Source organism: Hippocampus guttulatus, chromosome 6 (assembly GCF_054856545.1).
Source record: "Hippocampus guttulatus isolate MCC_2025c chromosome 6, RoL_Hgut_1.0, whole genome shotgun sequence".
NCBI classification, from domain to species: domain Eukaryota; kingdom Metazoa; phylum Chordata; class Actinopteri; order Syngnathiformes; family Syngnathidae; genus Hippocampus; species Hippocampus guttulatus.
The window spans coordinates 19,042,132-19,062,166 of NC_141266.1; the positions used below are offsets into that span (position 1 = coordinate 19,042,132).

The window sequence follows — 20,035 nt, forward strand, 5'->3', positions numbered from 1 at the left end:
GACCATTATTGTCTTTATCAAGGCAGAAGTCTCTATCCAACACCTGTGTCTCATTTGGTCTAAATGAAGCTCCTCAACTTACTTTCACATAGTCCTTGGCGCCATGGTGGCCGAAGCAAAAAAAAAAAAAAGTCCTCGATGTTTTGCTCGTTTGTGCTCAGCTCAAAAACAGTAAAATGATTGCTTTGCTGACAACGTATGGCACCTTGGTGTCAAGGAACTATGTTGAAGTGTGAATTAAGGATCTTCATATTGTCAACATCTGGACGCAAAACTACTTTGATAAAAGTAGTGGCTTTTCATCATCTGGTAGCATCTTGAGGCCAATGTTGAAGTGAGCTTCATTGAGACAAAAGTGGTACTTTGTACTTCACCACCATCTGGTGGCATCCTGGTGACAAGGAGCTAGGTTGAAGTGAGTTGAGAAGCTTCACTTCGACAAACTAATGATTTCACCATGTTTTGCGGTCTTGGTGAAAGGAGCTGTGTTGAATTAAAGAAGTTGTGCTACGCCGCCAGCTGGTAGCAACTCGCTGCCGATGAACTATGTTGAAGTGTGTTGAAGAGCTTCATTTAGACAAACGTCTTCAGTCATCTTTCGGTAACTACGGGCAATTACAGACTTTTAGCGCGGAGGAATTTTTACTATTTACAGCCATGCGAATTCTGGCCAGCGATAGGGATGACCAGCCTGCCAACCAGCTGCGCTCGCACACACACACACACACACACACATTTTCATCACATCCGTCCCGTCCACTGTGTGAAATATAAATGAGCTGTCAGCTCGGTCCCGGCCTTCATTTTGAAATGGGCAGACATGACCTGGTCACACGCTGTCGCCAAGCCTTAATGCGCACCCACTAATGAGCCCAAAATGATGTGTATTTCATTTTTCATTTCACACCGTCATTTATTGATGATGAACCACCCATAATGCATCGCTCTGACATCAGGCATCAGCATTCACCCAGTGGTGTTGCTTTCCTCCGTAAATATGCGTCATTCAAAGGGCAGACCTCCGTCAAGGCAGAACAAAATCTCAAATTTACCCTTTCACGCTGCCTTCCCGGCGAATTGATGCTTCCGAGGTAGAACGGCAGAACTTTTATTGGCCTATATCTTGCGATCAAATAAAACTAGTCAACAGTTTTCTTCAAATGTTTTTTTTTTTCATGCACCCTGTGACCTGAGAACATGATAAGCTGTCCACTGTAGTAACCGCTGTCCCCTAAGGGGTTGATCAAAGATTAAAGTTTTGTATCAGTACCTTTCACACAGAACAGCGACACGGGGGAAACGGTGGGCACTGTGAAAGGTTCGTTTAGTTTCCGATATGCTAAAGGCTACAAAATGATCGCTGGAGGGTTTTCATACGTTCAAGGCACCCATATAAAGACTGTATAATTTTTGGGAGTTTAGTGTTAAAACTCATACATAGTTTTGACACAATTTAAGTCTTTAAATACACTTAAACGTAATGAAACAAAACTTTTTGAAGTATTATGCGTGTGTTCGCACTCCCTTGCTGTCAAGACATAGGAGACTATCATACAACATCACTTTCTAGAAAACGCTTCAACATGGTTGCAATGTTGGGGGATCAAAGCACCAACCGAGATGTTTGTCACTCCCAGTTAAAGTACTGTAAAAACAAAAGAGAATTAAACACAGAAATGGAACACAAAACCAAGTCATGTATCTGAATTTTGTCTGCTAGCTTAATGCTAACATATTTAGTGGACCCCCACATTTTCATAGTTTTGCGAATTCACCTGTTGACAGATTTTTCAGGGGTACCCTATCCCTCGTTATTCACCTGTGTAGTGTTTAAAAAAAAAAACAAGCAAAACATGTACTCTGTACATTTTTCGATCTTTTCTGTGAGTGTAACAAGCCCAGCGGCAAGGTACATGAAGGGCACAGTGCAGCATGTTGATTGGTTGAGAGAGAATGTTCATTCGCAGAATGGGTAGAGGACCAAAAAAAAAAAAAGCAAGAGTCTGGAGGATTGAATGGGATTTAAAGGGGGGGTCTTGGGGGTCTTGAGTGAACAATGTCTGTATTTGAGCGAGCCAGCAGATGTCTGAAACATCTTCAATTGAAAGTGCACCAGCCCTAATTAGATTTTGGGGAGGCATCTATATGAATCCCCCTCGCTGTCTGTCTGCTTTTCTATCCTCCTTCCCGTCGCTCCAGCCACTGGCACCGCCCCTCCCACCTACCACCCCCCTCCACCCCCACCCCAGCACTATTATTTGGGTCTTGTAATGAAATGTGGAGTGTCTTGTGTTGCGTCTGGGCTCCAGCAAACTGTATTAGTGTGGAAATGGCAGGGTAGTAATGAGAAAGCACTCAGGGCCAGCCTGGATGTGTGTGTGGTGTGTGTGTGTGTGTGTGTGTGTGTGTGTGTGTGTGTGTGTGTGTGCGTGTGTGTGTGTGTGCGTGCGTGTGTGTGTTTCAAAGGAATAACAAGAGACGTGGGGGGGCGGGATATGGGGGTCATGAAGGTCAGTCTGTCTGGGATGTGATGCAGAGGAAATGTATCGGCTCTGGAGCATGTTTGAGATCATGTGACTCAGTCACCCCCTTTGCACTTCCTGTCAAAGCCAGCTGTTTCACGCATCGTATACTGCGTCAAAAAATACCCCCCCCCCCCAAAAATGCCTCCACATGACCTCAGATCGCCCCTAAATGGTTGCATCTTGCCTGTAAAATGTCGAGATGGTGAGTGTATTTTTCATCTACCTGCGCATTTGCAACCAGTAAATTTTCAGATTAAAAAAGAAATAGATATACATATTATTATCGTACTTTTCTGTTGTATAAGTTGCATTTTTTTTTTGGGTCGTTGTTTGGCTGGTCTTGTGACTTGTTGAAAATACAGCTCGGACAGAGACCTAAAACCTGTGTTCCCTAATGATGTTGAATTTCTGTGCATTACCGCCACCTTATGTCCACCAGTGGTAATGCACCAAAAGTATTTGCCAATGGAAGTAGTAGTAGTAGTAGTCATGCATTATCGCCATTGGCCACCTTCTTTATAGCTTGCTAAAGAAGTAGCCGGTAATGTACCAAAAGTAATTGCCAAATGTCAAAAGAAAGTAGAAGAAGTAATGGAAACAGAACAAGTTTAAGTAAGCTATATTAAACACAAAAAAAACAGTTGCATGGTTCGAAGCGAGTCGGAGCTCTACTGTTCTTGTTCTCGGTTTTTGTCAAATGTATTGAGACATAAATTGTGACTTCCACTCCGGAGCGATTTATATGTTTTCTTCTTGTTGTTGTTGCTGATTATGTTCTGTTCCACACTTAGTCCAGTTGTTCGCGATAATGCGCAATGAGCTAATTTGCCAACCCGCATGAACACGAGGATAAATTACCTCTGCGATTAACTTTGTGAAAAGAGGCAGGTATTGGAGTTCGTTCACAAATCTTGTTTCTCACGATTCTTGTGCCGGTATACAATAAATAACGGCAAAAAGGGCCGACGGTGCTAATTTTCTTCCCAATTAACATTGTGTACCAATGAAGACAAATCCTGATGAGTTCAGCTCATTTTGTGAGGAAACGTTCATGGCGAAAAATGCATGAAATCCTGTCCCTTTTCCCAAGTGTGACAAAAATCAAACTTATTGAAGCAATTGTTGGTATAATTGTGCCAATGTTCCACGAACGTCGTCCATTTCGATGAGCCTGAGGGTACTAAAACTCTCACGCTCGCTTATGTAAATGTTTTTCTTGGTTGGTTGATGGCCACTTTGTCTTCCTTCCTCTCTGCAGATTTGCTTCCCAAGTCGGTGGAAAGCGTCTTTGTGTTCCAGGAAGCCAGCGAAGGCGAGACCAACACCACCTACGACGCCATCGTGGTGGAGCAGTGGACAGTCATTGACGTCAGTGCAACTTTTCGCATTCCTTCTGATTTTTAACAACAACATCTATGACATATTTTGCCGGTAGTTCTTGTCAACCGCTTACAAGTGCATGAACGCTCTTGATTTTGTATATCATCCAAAATATTGCGAGTTTTCTACTAATATTTTCCGACTCTGATTCGGATGTCGATATCCATGTCCACAAAAATTTGGTTGACAACAGCCAAGGTTTTTTTCTCGATGAGGCAACTAGAAGAGGCAAACTTACTACATGGATAGATAAAAAAATATAGAGTGTTTTCGTTCTGATATTTTCAGAGTATGATTAGTCCATGCCAAATTATGTGCACCTAAATTTGGGTGATAATCAATCACAGTTTGCCGCCTTCATGGAATGGGTTGCAACTGCTCCGTGGGCCACGAGGCCGGCTGCATTTGCCAGCAACTGACACCGTCAATCTTAATTTTCTTTCTCAAAATAACTTATGAAACCTGTGACGATTGGGGAAACTATGGCAATACTTGATGACATTTTTATAGCACAATAAACTCAGGAGCAAGCCTAAAATTAACATTTGCGTGATTACGTGAACCAATCAAAAATGTCCAATATGGTGGCATTCGGTTGTATGTATATTATTCCATTGATATTTGCACTTTTTTAACAGAAGGAATTTTGAGTGGTCTCTTGCTTTAATACAAAGAGACCAACAATTGTGTCTTTTATGTGAGGATTTCTACTTTTTTTTTTGTCTTCTTTCGCCCTTTGTTTGGTTTTTATTGTTTGCGGAATGAAACATGGTAACATGCGGTACATCTTATTGACACATTGACTGTGTGCGCGTGTGCGTGTGTCTGTCGCAGTAAACGAGCGCTTATCTACTCCAGATTATATCTTCTGTTAGCAAAGGTTTGGTGTTAAAATGGATTTCTGTCCAGGTTGTTTAAAAGATGTGCGGTTGTTTGCTTGTCCATGTGTGTACTCTATACCGTACATGCGTGTACGTGTATATAGATGCTATCTCGCTAATGGAATTTAGACTTTTCTAAGTGTGAAAGGACATTCCCTTGGCCCAGCAATTCACTTCTTGACAGTCCGCCGAGGCGACTTGGCGAAAGCGCAGCCAATCACCTCACCAGCCAAACAACTACAACTGCTGTTTCACACAGTGTAGTCTGGGCCACAGCTTGAACGTTGTGCAACTTTGGCAGAGCATAGCTGACAATAATGGACGGAGAAATAAAGAATTCACCCACCATGGGTTCTGATATTTCGTTCAAATCCTGCGAGCTAGCTAAACGTTAGCTTCTACATAAGAAGCCACATCAACAACCTAAGTCAACCCTTCTCAGATTTCTGAATTTGTCTCAAAAGCTCCAGACCACTGCAAAAGCCTTACTTTATTTATGTAACTCAACCAGAAAATTTCCTTTTAAAAAATATCTGCGTGGTAATCCCGATGTTGGGAGCATTTATGAGTCTAAATCCATTGCGTTAGCATTACGCGAGGCTCTTAGCGGTTGCTGAGGAGCATTGGTCCTTCCTTGCCTCTTTATCGAAGTGGCAAAACCTGACAGGCCAAAGCGCGACCTCTCACACGGAGCGCCGGTGCAAATTAGCCCCGCTGCTATCTGGGTCGCCTCTTCTCTCACCTCCGCCAGGGAGAACTGAGATATCACACACTGCAAGATGTGCGACATGCAAGCTGCTGGTGGTGACGTGTTCGTCGTCAACTTGGAAGAGGCTTCCTAAAAAGCATATACTGTATATGAAAACAAATGTAATATATGTAATATATTACATATTACATGTAATATATTTCATACCTAAACAGGATTAAAAAAAAAAAGTAATTCTATATTGGTTGGCAAAAATTTACCACCGTTTAAAAACTGCGGGGACCTGAACAGATGTGTCATCTTTAAACAAAACAGCCGCTGAAACTCGAAACCCTGCCCATGGATAAAAATGAAGGGGTAGCCAACGAACACACACAAAAAACAAAAAAAAGCTGAATTTTGACATGGTTTGTGACAAAGACGGTTTTTTTGTGTTTTGAAAGGAGAGTTTAACACCGTTGACATTTGAATGCAGAATGCGTGCAGTTGTTTACTTGACGAACACATTTGCTGCTTATCACTTATTTTTCTTGCCTGACATTTTTATGTTTATTTTTCCGCTTTCCCTCCGGGCTGCGTTTTGGCTCGTACGTCACTGAATGAGTTTCCATTGCATTTAAATCTTTGTGATGTTTGACATTTATTGTGTGTGTCTGTTTGCGGGCCTCATTACCTTTTCCCATTTATATGTCTTATCAAAGTGCATTAATTCAGACTTGATTTGCTTCATTTCCTGTCGGGGCGACGACTTCCTTTTATTACATTTTGGTACGTGCGTTTCGACATCGGTCGTAGGCAATTTACATGAAAAATGTCAGCATTTGAGTTTCTTTCACACACTTGTATGAAATTACAAATTCCACAGATCGTTTGTCTATTTCTGCAAACGTGTCCGCGAGCAAGCTCTTCATTTATAATGAAACTTCCATGAAGTCACGTGGGAGAATCTCAAGACTTGAATCACAAGACGACGACAAATCATGCAAGACATCATCTAAATTACACAAGACAAAATCAAGTCTCGCCAAACTTTGGCTAAATCACAAGAGGCAGCGTCGAATATGCCCAGACTTATGCTAAATGATGCTATACTTGCGCAACATCATGCGACGTGATGTCAAATGTCCCAAAAATGCACATCACACAAGATAATCGGAACTATTGTGAAACTAATTTCCCGTATTTTCCCGCACGATAAGGCGCTTCGGAGTAAAAGGCGAACCTTCAATGAATGGCCTTTTTTAAAACTGTTTTCATATATAGGGCTCACTACAATAGAAGCTACAATAGTGGCTGCAGTTGCGTTATGCATCCACTAGATGGAGCTACACTAAAGGAATACAATGCAATGCAGCTTTATTTATATAGAGCTTTCACAACGGCTGCAGCTGTAACAAAGCGCTTTACAGATATTTTAAATACTATGTCCCAAGAAATCAGAATATTGATCCATATATAAGGCGCATCGGATTATAAGGCGGGCTGTCGGCTTTTGAGAAAATTGAACGGTTTTCGATGCGCCTTATAGCGTGGAATCTACGGGTATTCGTTTACAGGAGACAATGTACAATCTTGCGACAAGGCCCGTGAATCGCACGAGACTTCTCAAAAAGCGCAAATCTCACCAGCGTTCCGCCAGATCATGGAAGACATATTCAAATCATGCCAGATCTCAACTAACTCCCGTGTATGTTAAAAAAAAAAAAAAAAAAACTCAAATCTCCCAAGACTCCGGTTAAATCAAAATATCCATCACGTCTCGTGAAAATTCAGCTCAATTACAGTTCAGTTACATCACGCGAGGAAGCCCACAAGACCCCAGAATTTAGTTTAAATGTGGCTATGGCCAGATAGTGAAGTATCTCGTAGCCCCCCCCCCCAAAAAAAATCTATATTTAATAATAATAATAAAAAAAGGCAAACAGCAAGACGTGAACTGCAAAGCCACAAAGTGAGCAATTCCACTGTGCAGCCTGTTTGTTCAAGGTCTTAGTGCGCTGACAAACTCTTGTCATCATCTCAGCGCGTTGCTATGTTGACTCATAGCAACCGGGGGATTTTCTGCGGCGCTTGATTTTATTTTCCCAACCTTTGCAGCAAACTCCAACACGACGCAAAGACCTTGCATAAAAGCGCCGACATGCACATCATCGTATCCAAGAGTCGATGCTGTTTTCAAGCCTCGCTTGTGTCTTACGCCGCTTGCACGGCGGAAAGTTGATTGGAATGAAACGTGTCTCTTTCCCGTGCAGGGTTTGCAGGTGAAGGCCGATTATGTTCCTCTGCTGCAGTCCTTGGCCATGTACGGCTGGAGACTCACCTGTGTGCTGCCGACACCTGTCATCAAGACCAACAGGTAATGGCCCATATGCTTGACATTTGGCAATAGTGACGCCACCTGGGATTTTTTTGAAAATTTGGACCCGAAGCTCGTTTCAAAAAATATCACATTTGGCAGGTGTGTCTTTGAGGAGACCCACAAAAAAAGTCTCAATAAGCTCTGCTTGATAAGACACACGAAGGATCGCAGTGGCCGTCTTCGTCATTCCGAGTGAGCCAACAAATAGAAACTTGTCAGCCGGGTAGCACAGCCTGGATTTTTTTGTTTGTTTGTTTGTTGAATTCAGGCCGGCCCGTTGGTCAAGCTGTTAGCGGGCCGACCACACAGTGCAGAGGTACTTGTGGAGTCCTGTGTGAAGTTTGCACGTTCTCCCCGCGCCTGCGTGGGTTTTCTGCGGGTACTCCGCTTTCCTCCCACATTCCAAAAAACATGCATGGCAGGTTGATTGAATACTCCAAATTGTCCCTGGGTGTGAGTGTGAGCGTGGATGGTTCTTCGTCTCTGTGTGCCCTGCGATTGGCTGGCAACCGGTTCAGGGTGTCCCCCACCTACTGCCCGAAGACAGCTGGGATAGGCTCCGGCACGCCCCGCGACCCTTGTGATGATAAACCGGTTCAGGAAATGGATGGATGGGTGTTTAATTCAGCCTCTAAAGCCAGTTTCACATTGTGAAATGAAACTTAGTAGCCATGAATTTCATGATATGAAAAAAACGCCGAGATGTTTTCTATTCCAGGTCGTAGCCCAGTTGTGGACTCATGTCGGATAATTTTACGGGTCCATCCAAGACAAACTTGTCCTGAAGATTTTGTTGGATTACTACAAAATTGAACAATCTATACCAGATGATGAGATGGACGATGATAAATTGCAAAACATTTATCTTGCATGGCGTTTAAGTTGAATGACTTGCCAAAAAACGCAAAATTGTAATTGAACTTTTTCTTTTTTTCAATTTTACTTGGCAGCATGCAGTTTGGTAGGCATGTCTCTCATAAGTAGACCCACCAAAAAAGGTCTCAAGAAGCCTGAGAAAAGACACAGGAAGTCTGCAAAGTTTGAAGTGACTATTGAAGGGATGTTCTGGCCATTTACAAAGCCTTTAACCCTTTCAGGGATGGCAGTCACTACAGTGGACGGCTTAACATTTTATCAGGTTACAGGGTGCATAAAGGCTTAATGGCAAGCATGTCCTAGAGTGTTTGTCCCATTGCTCAAAAATATGAACCACATATACTTGAAAGACGGGTAACACAAATTGCGAAACACTTTTGGTTTTGTCATTGAGTGTGTGGATGTGACATTTGAAATTTCTTCATCGGCTTTTCACACTTGTTTTTTTCGTGTCTGTACTGACATTTCTCTCCACCGCCGTGTGGCCTAGATTGTATGAAGTCGAACATAGCCAGCGTGCACACCTTGTCTTGAATTGCGGTTCAAACTTCCTGCTCTAAGACGTTGACCTCAATATGCTTCTCGGTAACTTTTAAAGCAGAGCAGCTGCCACCCGTCACAGGAAGAATCTCTACGCGGAAACACTTTCTCGGCTAAGCCTACGCTGACGCATCACTCGCGGCTGCGACGACGCCGACAGCGGCATCCGGTTTTGGTTAAGAGGAGGAACTCGGGGGACATAAACTTCATGTGTGAAAGCTTCCAACGCCTAAATGAAAAGCTCCCCGCCTCTAAATGCTACGGTACTCAAGCGGGTTGAAAAACTGAAGTCACCGTTTTAGGACAAAATGAAATGGTCAACTCATCGTCTTGCAAAAAAGCAGAAAAGACAGAGGCGATACATTACGCGTTTTCTTACAGCACCACAGTAATCACAATTGAGGTTACCGATAGGCAAGGCAAATGTACTTTTCACACACAAGCCAACTCAATGTGCTTCACACACCCAAAACCAAAACGCCTGAAAGCATTTCCAAAGAGAATAACGCCAGACGTTCCAAGGCAAAGCAAAGAGAACAAAAGCACAGCAGCTTATTAAAATTACTTCAAAGGCAAGGCAATTGGGTGCAGCATAACAGCTAAATGCCGCTTCACTGTGTTTGTTTAGAAACCTGGGCTCCACCCGAGGTTGCAATCCCCAGAGCCCTACTGGGTATAGGGGTCCCGAATCTTAAAAACAAAACATAATAGGGAGAAAAAAAAAAAGATCACAAATTCATCTTAAAAAATATGAACGCATGAATATTTTTTGTCCTGGGAATTGATTTTAGTATGCGGCACCGATATTTCAATTTCCACCCAATCTGGTGTAAAGGATGCATAAGCGTTCGGTCAGAGCACATTTATATCAAATGTATTATTATTATTATTATTATGCGCCCTGACAAAAAGCTGTGATGCGTCCCGCCAATGGAGAGAAGCGTGACATATTTCCATCAGCACCCTGACTGAGCGTTTCACTTTCCTCTCTCACAACTGATTCATTGTCTCACCAAGCACACCCCCGTCCCTCCCTCTTACCCCGTTTACACGCAAAGTGCCTCCATGCCGCAACACAACAGGGCTAATTAATCAAGCCGGCCTCGATAGAGTACAACAGAGCAGCTTATTTCTCACCCGGCCCGAAAACAGTTTGATGATACGTTTCGCTCCGATACTCATTAGGCTTGTTTGTGCGGCGGCTACCGCTCGCTCGCTCATTGAAACAACATGTCTGCAAAGAGCAAATGGCTTCTTTTTTTTTTTCTTGTTTTTGTCTCATCCGAAATGGATGCTAGCCGACGCTCGGCTGGCGTCTCCGCGCAACATTAACCCAGACGCTCGTCTCGTCTTGGCTGCATTCAATTAGTGTAGCTTGTGATTACATTTTGCAGCCATTAAGTCATTTGTCATCATTCGCCAATTAAAAAAAATAATGTGTGTATGGCGAGGACACATAAAAGCCTTGTTGGATTGATGATTGCATAAAGCTCATGATAAAAACGGGAAAGTTCAAGTACACGATTGCACCTGATGTTGGTTAATATCAATGGGGGCGGGGGGGATTGAATTGATAATTAATGGCCATTTAAATTGATTTGACAATCTGTGAGGCAGTGCAATTAAGTCAGCTACAATTATGGGGTGTTCTTAAAAAATTAACATGATATAATTTAATATCAGTGGATTTTTTCTTAGGCCCGGTACACCCATCAAGACAATTGTATCTTTTGTCTTACAAGATTGTCCTATAAAGATGATCCTTCTCTCTCAAGTGTGTTCAGAGCGGATTTGTAGCAATACATAATGCATAATACAGTACATAAACGGATCGAGGCAATCTTAAATATTAAACAGGTTTTATGACCAAACATCTTTGTGTGTAGGGATAGCTGACTCCACTTGTGTCATCTGACTCCATGGACTGTGATGTAAATGTTAATTTAAGAAGCGCCCTGACTGACGATTATCAAGTGTTGGAAATAAACACAGTATGTCCTACGCAATTTCCCCAAGTGGCAGAATGTAAGTTCCAAAGCAAGTATATATATATATATATTTTTTTGCCAAGATCGGCATTTTGCAACACTCTCACTTCCAGTCTTCTTAGGAAACGCTCGGGTAACATCGGCGCACATCCGCCTTCAATGCACAAAGATCATCTCTATTGGTATGACAATCCATGATACCAATTGGGGCACTTAAGGCCTTTTCTCATTGCACCTTGCAACGGCGTCAGTGGACCTATTTCTTGTGTATATGAAAGGACAGAACATGGGTCGCTTGACATGTTCAACTCTAAAGCAGATTTGTGGGTGAGGTCAAAAAGCACATCCAATAGGAGAAAGGACCAGTGGAGTAATAACAGAGTGCTGACAGCAATAAACCGAGCAGCAGCAAAAGCATCCATGCTACATCTTGGTAGGCTGCTAAGCAAACACTTCCAAATATGGGCATGCATGCACCGGTGCGCCATAATCACTGCACGCCAGACCTCGGTGAACACCAGATGAAAAAGCCTCAAGTACCATGAAGCGCAATGCCGGAAAACTGGAGCATCTCAAGTGCTCCAAAGAAACAAGCAATTACGAAGTGGCACGGTTGAGTGCAGATGACAAAGCTCTCAAGGACAAATCACACAGTGTAGAGTCCGCTGTCTGTTTTAGGGGCAGTCTGTGATTTACCATAGGCTTTTTTAAAAAAAAATTTTTTTTAAAGCTTTCTTCCATGTTCCATTATTACGCCACCACATCCAGGTCCATTCAGTAGTGAGAAGTCTTATTGGCGCAGCAGAGTGAGTGATGCACAAAGGCCTGTCATTTCCTCAACAAGCCGGACTGAAGTTTCTGCTGGAAAAGCGCGCTCGCTTTTTCGCCTTTGATTCTCCAGGAAGCCGTCCAGCATTCTTGACAGCCCAGAAAATAGCACAGAGAGAGAGAGAGAGAGTGCGCACGAGGAGGCGGCTAATGTAAAAAGAGAGGGTTGGTGAGGCTTTTTGGGTGGGTTTCTGCAAGTCTTGCATCTATTTGTTTCATGTTGGAAAAAAAAGGGGGACGATTTGTAGAGGGGCTTTTAATGTGTCTGAGCCATCATCAAGCAGCCGCAGCACTCATTGGTGGGCGATGTGGACGACTTCGTTTTAGCCCAAAACAGCAGGATGGAACATGAAAGCCGTAAAGCGGACGCAAGCGATAAAGCGGTCAACATCAGCCTGTAGCGGCGGATTTATTTAAAAAAAAAAAAAAGAGCAGACGTCTTGTTAATGAGGGCGGTGGAAAGAATGAACGGCGCGGGATCATAGAGGGGTGCCGACCCAAAACCTGACACGGGCCCGTGTGGAAGCGATTGAAGCTTTTGTGGGGTGGGGCGGGGAAAAAAAGAAAAAGATGCTCAAAGGCAAATTACAAAGTGTGTCACTAACGTGAAAGTGGCGCTGACAAATGATTGCGGTTAAGAGGGCCCGGTTCCGTGAAACAGGCGGCTAGTCCCTTGCTTATCAAGAGTCTTGTTCTCAAATGCAGACAGGACCGGCGTTTATCTTGCTACGAGACTACAAACGGCTGGACTCGCCAACCACAATGCATCTCATACAAGATGAAACAGTCGATTATTTATTTATTATTTTATTTTATTTTATTTTTTTCATTTGACTGCTCCTTCTTGATGATAGCATAACATTCTTAAGCATATGTTTTTACTTGGTGTCTTGACTTTTAAAGCAGCGGTCTCCAATGTAGTTTGTAACATGGACCGATTTCGTGTCTCGCATTATTTTGAATGTCAGCATAGAAGCCAAGTTTCAAGATATTGCTTTTTTTGAGGGGTGAGGGCAGTTTTCAAGGTTTGTCGCCATCTGTTGCACAAAGCAGCCTTGGTACGTTACAGAACCCTTTGTGGGACAGCGGTTACTACAGTGGACAGTTTATCAGGTTATCAGGTTACAGGGTGCATGAAAAGGGTGAATGCAGCATTCGTATTTTTTTTTTTTTGGAAGCTGTAACTATCATTTACGCTCCCCAAAAATGTTTTTGGGGGTTTTTACAAATTTTTGAAGGCTTGTGGTACACATACATGTTTTTTTCATATCACCTGCCACAGAAAGGCGATATGAATGGATGCACCTGATTTTCAAAGTTCAACTTCTTTTAGATTGCGATGAGGAATGAATTATTCCTCAAATGGCTCAGGCAGCGGTCCGCAGCCCCCTAGTTAAGAACCGCTGCTCCAAAGAGCTTTCTCTATGAAAGGTGCTAAGGTCTTGTCTCACACTTGGAAATTGAAGAATTTCTTCTCAAGAGCAGCCAAGACCAAGCAGTGAAGTATCCCACATCATATTTTTAAACTGCTACCAGAGAAATAATTCTTCTTAAGCTACTGCGCCTGCTAAATACCAAGTAGCTTAGTTGGCAAGTGTACCCACGGCAACTCAGGATGAAAATATGGATTTAGGATTTTATCTTTTCTCACTGTTTTGTCATTTTTAAGTGTTTACATGGAACAACCACCCCAGAAAGCAAAACATCTTGGGTGGTGAAACTGGAAGTAGCCTGCTAACCAGCAATCGACCAGACAAAAATACTTTTCAACCTCGGCGGTGTCGTGATCCTCTTCATGCGTGTCTCCAGCAGTTGGCAGACGAGGGCCTTTCCTTCAGCCTTGCTGCTAATCTTCATTAGCCACATATGCCCACGCAACTGCTTGCAGTTTGTCGGATTATTTGGACCTTGTTGCTGCTCTTGTGTGTCGAGACCTCTTGCTCTCGTCATAGTCGTTCTTGTTCCCTTAGTACCACATTTTTTGTAAGTATAGACTTTGTTCAGTTATTTGATCTGGCTTTTGTTTTGCCTGTGAAGTGGACTCTTGTCCTTTTGTTTGGTATTCTCCATTAACTATTTTCTTGACTTTTGCAGGTGCTTTTTGTGAATGTATTGGAGGAGGGGGGGGGGGGGGGGGGGTCTGGATCCTTGTGACCAGCGTTTTCTGTTTTGGACTTTGTCGGCTTTGCATTTTTGATCATAAACATTTGTGTTCTCGCATTTTGTCTGTGTCTGCATTTCTGGGTTCCTAAACATGATTTATGTCATTTCGAACATGACAAGAGATCTTTGTTTGCCGACCATCCTTGACAGACATTTGTTCTACTGACCCAAAAAAAATCTGCTCAACTCATCCCAATAATTTGGATGACTCCCAAGAAATATTTTCTCTCGATGTCTTGATCATGATATTCCCCGCCGATGTGTCCTCTGCAGCGATGGCAGTCTGGCAACCAAACAAATTGTGTTCCTGCAGCGACCCATCCTGAGCCGGAAGCAGAGGGAATCCAAGGTACGCGACCTCATTTTTCCTCTCATGGTTTGCTTTGGCTAATGTCATTGCTCCATGGCCGTTTCCACACAGATGTTTTTCCTTTTAGGCCAAATACAATGACCTCTCTGTGAGTGTTACGGTCAATTCCTCAGCAGTGGGTGAAATGTTGACACAAGTAGAACTGAACATTTTTGTAGATGACCCCAACTAGTCGTGATAACCCCTGAAGCTAACCTTTGTGTGAGTGGAATGACAACATGGTTAATGGGCCTAAGATTTAGGAGATAGCACAAGTCAACTAGATTTTCTCTGCCTGTTTTCTCTGCAGTGGGGCACTTTCTCTCCACCGTTTCCGTTTCAGTAGACAGTTGTGCCTGTGTTTTCTTCACGTATCGTACGATGTCAATTGTTGCCACGCTAACGTAAACTTCCCATTATTGCAGAAACTGATCTTCAAACCTCGCGGTAAGGCCTGCAAAAATGGCCTCAAAAACAAAGACAGGAAGACAAAACCCAAACTGGAAAAAGACATGAAAATTCCCAATCACGGGGAAAAGGTTGGAAATGAGGAAGAAGACGAGCGGAACGGAGAGAACGAGAAACCAGACGAGCAAGACGAAAAGATTAACGCTACGAGCACCGCCGAGGTCGAAACTGACCAATGGAAAGAGGAAGTAGCTGCAGTAGCAGAAGAGAGAGAAAAGGAAACGCTCGAACTTGACAAAGAGGGATTGACTGATGACCAGGAAGTCACAGAAAATACTGCTGCTGATGAAAAGGAGGACGGCGGCATCGTGGATGAGCAGGAAGTGAAAGCTGTCGTGGAAAACGGCCTTGAAATGTACGAAGATGAAACTGAAGAGAAACCAGACCAGAAGCAACGCACGATTGACGAATCCGTTGGCTGAGATGTCAAGGACACGAATATGGTGGCAGATTCCCAGACCCCGACGATAAACGAAAAACAAGAGTAGCCCAGAATTGTGGAAACCCTACCTCGCAAACCTTAAACTCAAGACAGGGTTCACGCTGAACATTTTTGGGACTCTCTTTGACCTCTTAAATCTGCCAGCTTTCATCTCCCGACTCTGCTGTATAACCACACGTCCTGAATGTACCATGTATCCTTGAAGGACCTGAAGGAACCAGATGAAGATCCTCGGACTAGACTTAGACCTAAAACTAGAGCTTGCAGTGTTAGGTGGCCTGCAACTTTCTGCCTTTTGAAGCGACAGGGAGTGTCGCATAACTGATGTACGCTGAAAAAAACTTATTTTTGGACTCTGTTTGATCTTTACTCTCGTTCTGAAAAGAAGCATCCAAAAAGATGACAAACCTTAAGTCGAAAGACAAAGAACACTGGCCAACCTCCGTGATACTACTGACCGTCTCAAGACAGAAAAGACTTGATGCATTCAATTCTACGCCATTTGAAGTGTTGCCTTGACGAGAAGGCCGACATTTGGGGGCGGGACCCGTTTGCGACAGGCAATCCAAACTAGCGTCAAGAGATCTTCGGAGGCGATACATCATTGACGGCTTATACTCACCTTGCGTACAGAATGTTCCGGACAAGCACATGTCAAATTCATGGGAATGAAATGTAGCTTTTACCTTTTGGCGATGTTTTTCAACTCGCTGTTCCTGATCAAGTTTGCGACCATCCGCTAAATATGTTAGCTAGCTATAGCATTAGCTGCGAGCCAAAGGTTCGCATTATTTGCATTTGTGGGGTCTTGGCTGTGGGGTGAATCCAAATAAAGAGAGTTGTTGGTTTACAACTCATGCCCAGGTCTAACATAACGAATCTAAAAATCATAAATACGGTAAATATTGGTGTGTAAACAATTCTACGCCATGAAAAGAGGAGCCCTGTATATGGACTGGGAAGGCAGCGTTACAGTACTTGATACCTTAATCACTGTGGATACTCTGGTAGACCCCCTCCCCTAAAGTGTGATCCAATTTTGAATTGTGCGACTATAGAGGTTCCACCTTCGTAAAACACGGCGCCCGAATTTCTGTTCCGACACGTTGAGCTACCTTGTGTATGAAATGCGCTTTGTACATAAAGCTGCCTCGCCTTGTTTTACCTTGACGATATAACCGAAATTTGTATAACGACGTCTGTCAATTTTTAGGCCACAAATATAAAACAATCTTATGAAAGACACGAAGTGTCACGCTAACTGACGTATTCTCGTGCCACTGCGCTAACTCGTCCATTTGTACGCCATTCGTAAACCACGGTATGCTTGGACCTCTTTTGAGCTGTATGGAGCTGTCTCTTACCATGATAAGGATTTGATAAATATTTCACTTGACGGCAACCCTTAAAAAAAGAAAATACATTTTGAAATGTGCATTCATGCCATGAGGCTGCCAGTTCGCGAATTGAGCTCAAGAAAACGGACACGAGCTGCCCTGTGGCGTGTGAAATGAAATAGAAATGAATTGGCTCATTTGAAAGTAAGTGTAGTTAGCGTGGCTTTTTTTTTTTTTTTTTTTTGTACCTCCAGCTATTTCAGCGCTCCTCAGCAGGTGTTGTTTGTAACGATAAGTGAGTCGTGAGATGGCATTTGGTGGCGCGGCCGCAGTGAAAGGCGGGACAGCGGGTGGGTCGGCAAGGTGAGAGGTGGGCACGTCCGCCACACAGATCGCTCATTAGGCCGCTAATGGCTTTTGTCAGTAGGGCATCTGTCAGAAATCAGGCATTTCTTACACAAGGAGAGAGAGGGGTTCGCTTCGCCAGGCCGCTATTGACAATAATGCCCACACCAGGTACCTCAACAAATAGCTTTCTGATGTCTCACGCTTTCATGTGAACTCGGAATGATTTTCCTGGTTTGATGGTTTTGCTTTTCAATGTAACAATTACACGAGCTAGTTGTGTTCGCTCATGTGGTGTCCATGTGTCGAAAAGATTTGTCTGGTGCTGTTTTTGTGGAGAGCGGAAAACACGTGTGAGACCAGCTTAGCCTTAACACCCCAAATTGTCTTGTTTTTTATTTTCTTTTTGTTTTCCTAAGTTACCACTTCCTCCCAAAAATATCTGAAGAATAAGCATAGCAACACCGCCTGGGATGTTTTGAAAATTCAACACCTGGAAATAGTGTCACTTGACAACGTAAAATTTGATAGTCACAAGAGGTGTGACCCACAAAAAAGTTTTTAAAAAGATGCCTGAAAATACACAGGCGGGTATTTTTCCCAGTCGGGTTTTTCGAAATGTTTGAAAATGGTTTTGACGGTGGCGACACTGGAGTCCACATTGTAAAGAATTTTTTATTACAGTGACTTGCCTGCCCGCCGTGTTGACAGACCGATGCTTCAAGCTACCTCCCGAGGGTTTCTTGATTTTTAAAATGAGGGTCTGCGCCCTTCCCGATGGCAAAGTACGAGGTCATACTTAATGGCCGCCTGGGTTCAAGGGTCACATTTTACCGTCCAATAGATTTTTCCAGAGGAGAGAAGCACTCTAATTGTATTCCAAGATGTGAAGAACATTCTCTCACTGGCTTTAATTGAACGTTGTATTTTGTGTTTTGCGATGATTTATGGAATTGGCGCAGCGCTTCAAAGGCACAGAGCTCATGTAGTTTCCTTTTTCCACGATTCCTCAGGTTCCTCGGTTTATATACATTTCGGACCAAAATAATGTTCATCAGCACCATATTTTAAATGGTAACATCATGACATGGTGATCAATTTGTGATTAACGTATTTCAGGAACGAAAGAATAAATGCATGTTCAGCAGGGGGGGTTTCCTGCATACGAAATTTGACACTGATTCTTGTTTCACGAACACTTGTTGGTTTATTTCAATTTCAGTTGTGGGTGTGGTGATGTCAGAGAAACATGAAGCCACTCCTAAAACTGTCGATAGATTTTCTTTCATTCCTGCCAAAGTGTCAAGTCGTTTCTTTTGTAACCGAGCCTGTCCGTCTGACTTTGCAATTTCAAAACGTTTTTCAAAACAATTTTCGAGATATATTTTACATGCTTCAGGACAAATGCTGAAAATGTACAAAGACCGTGCAAATGATCAGTGCCACCCAGGGGTGTGCATAAGCGGGGGGGCATTGGGACGGTTGCCCCAGGCTTCCACCTGGATGATATGGTGATTTAGCAATAACAGATATATTGGAAGAAAAACATCTATTTAGGTAATGTTAGGCATAAAAATGGACATTTTCATAATTTACCCAGAAAATTATACTCGATAAATTACGAATTTTCCAGTAGTGGGGTACAAACATTGTTTAGCTGAGTACCGTAGACAGTATACAGAGATTATAGAAGCACTTTCATCACAAATTGACGATATCAAGGTTTTATACTGAGGCATCGATTTTGTACGGTGACGGACGACGACGTGATACGTGTCACATGTCAACCGTAAAAATATGGTAGCGCTATCATGTAACGGTTTAAATATCCATCGTTGACTGCACATCGAGGTTACAGATTGGACACAGCGGCTTTTTATCAGACGATCAACGATCCATACGTCACGCTGGTCTATTGGTAGCGGAGATTTGGATTCGTACTCGGTGATATTTTGTCAAATCCGAAGTTGTCCGTTTTGCCTCGAAGTATCTATTTTCATCATTGGTAGGAATTTACTTTAATGAATTTAACTTCTTTGTTTTGGGGCGGGGGGGTTTGTTGTTGGGTTATTTTGGGGGGGGGGGTTGTTTTTTGTTATGTTATTAAACATGTCAATCAGCAACCCCCTTGGCCTGCCCTCCCCTCAATGACATCACCAAGGTCACATGATAGCTGTTTGTGTGTCTTAACATTCCATTCGGACAGGGAACGAACGGTCTTAACCTTGACAAACGCTTCCGTCACGTTACCAACAGAACGCTGTCTTTTCCCGATAAGAGACCTCTGAGACCAGCCCCACCCTTGGGATTGTGGGTAATTGTTTGATTTGTTTAGTTTGCCATCAGGAAGGAGACATTTGAATATTGTATCATTCCAGCTGCCTATTTGTGTCTGAAAAGCTAACATGCCAGTGATGTAAGTATTCTTTATCTGTATGCCGTCCCGTCCATCTACGACGTTATTCTTGTTAACCGCCGCATCTGTACAATTTGTACATTATAAAAGTATTTATATTTAATGTCCACATGTGTGCTTCTTTATTGGGCAATGGAAGTGATGACCTTTGATGCCACTTGTACTAAGTTATTCATCGGCATGTTTTGTGTCATATTTGGTGACAAATACACACACACACACACACAAACGCCCTACAAATATAATTTCAATTGTTTCTTTGATGATTCACATGCAAAAAAGAAATTAAGACCAGAAATTAGAAGATCATAAAAGGAAATCATTTTTTAAATTAATAAAAATGAAAAATTCTGAGTGCAAAAATATATATATTTATACATGAATAAATACAAAGTACAAAACTCATTTTGATGCATCTTCCTCACCAGT

At 42.9% G+C, this 20,035-nt stretch overlaps 1 protein-coding gene across 1 annotated transcript in view; it reads left to right on the forward strand.

The window, feature by feature from the left end:
- rftn1b (raftlin, lipid raft linker 1b) overlaps window positions 1-19,715 on the forward strand; it is a 76,895-nt gene extending 57,180 nt beyond the window's left edge. The window contains exons 8-11 of the mRNA XM_086112770.1: window positions 3,784-3,893; window positions 7,748-7,851; window positions 14,523-14,598; window positions 15,024-19,715. Coding sequence (XP_085968896.1) covers window positions 3,784-3,893; window positions 7,748-7,851; window positions 14,523-14,598; window positions 15,024-15,488 — 755 coding nt within the window. The 3' untranslated portion in view covers window positions 15,489-19,715. The remainder of the gene's footprint in view (window positions 1-3,783; window positions 3,894-7,747; window positions 7,852-14,522; window positions 14,599-15,023) is intronic.
- Window positions 19,716-20,035: the final 320 nt, after the last annotated feature.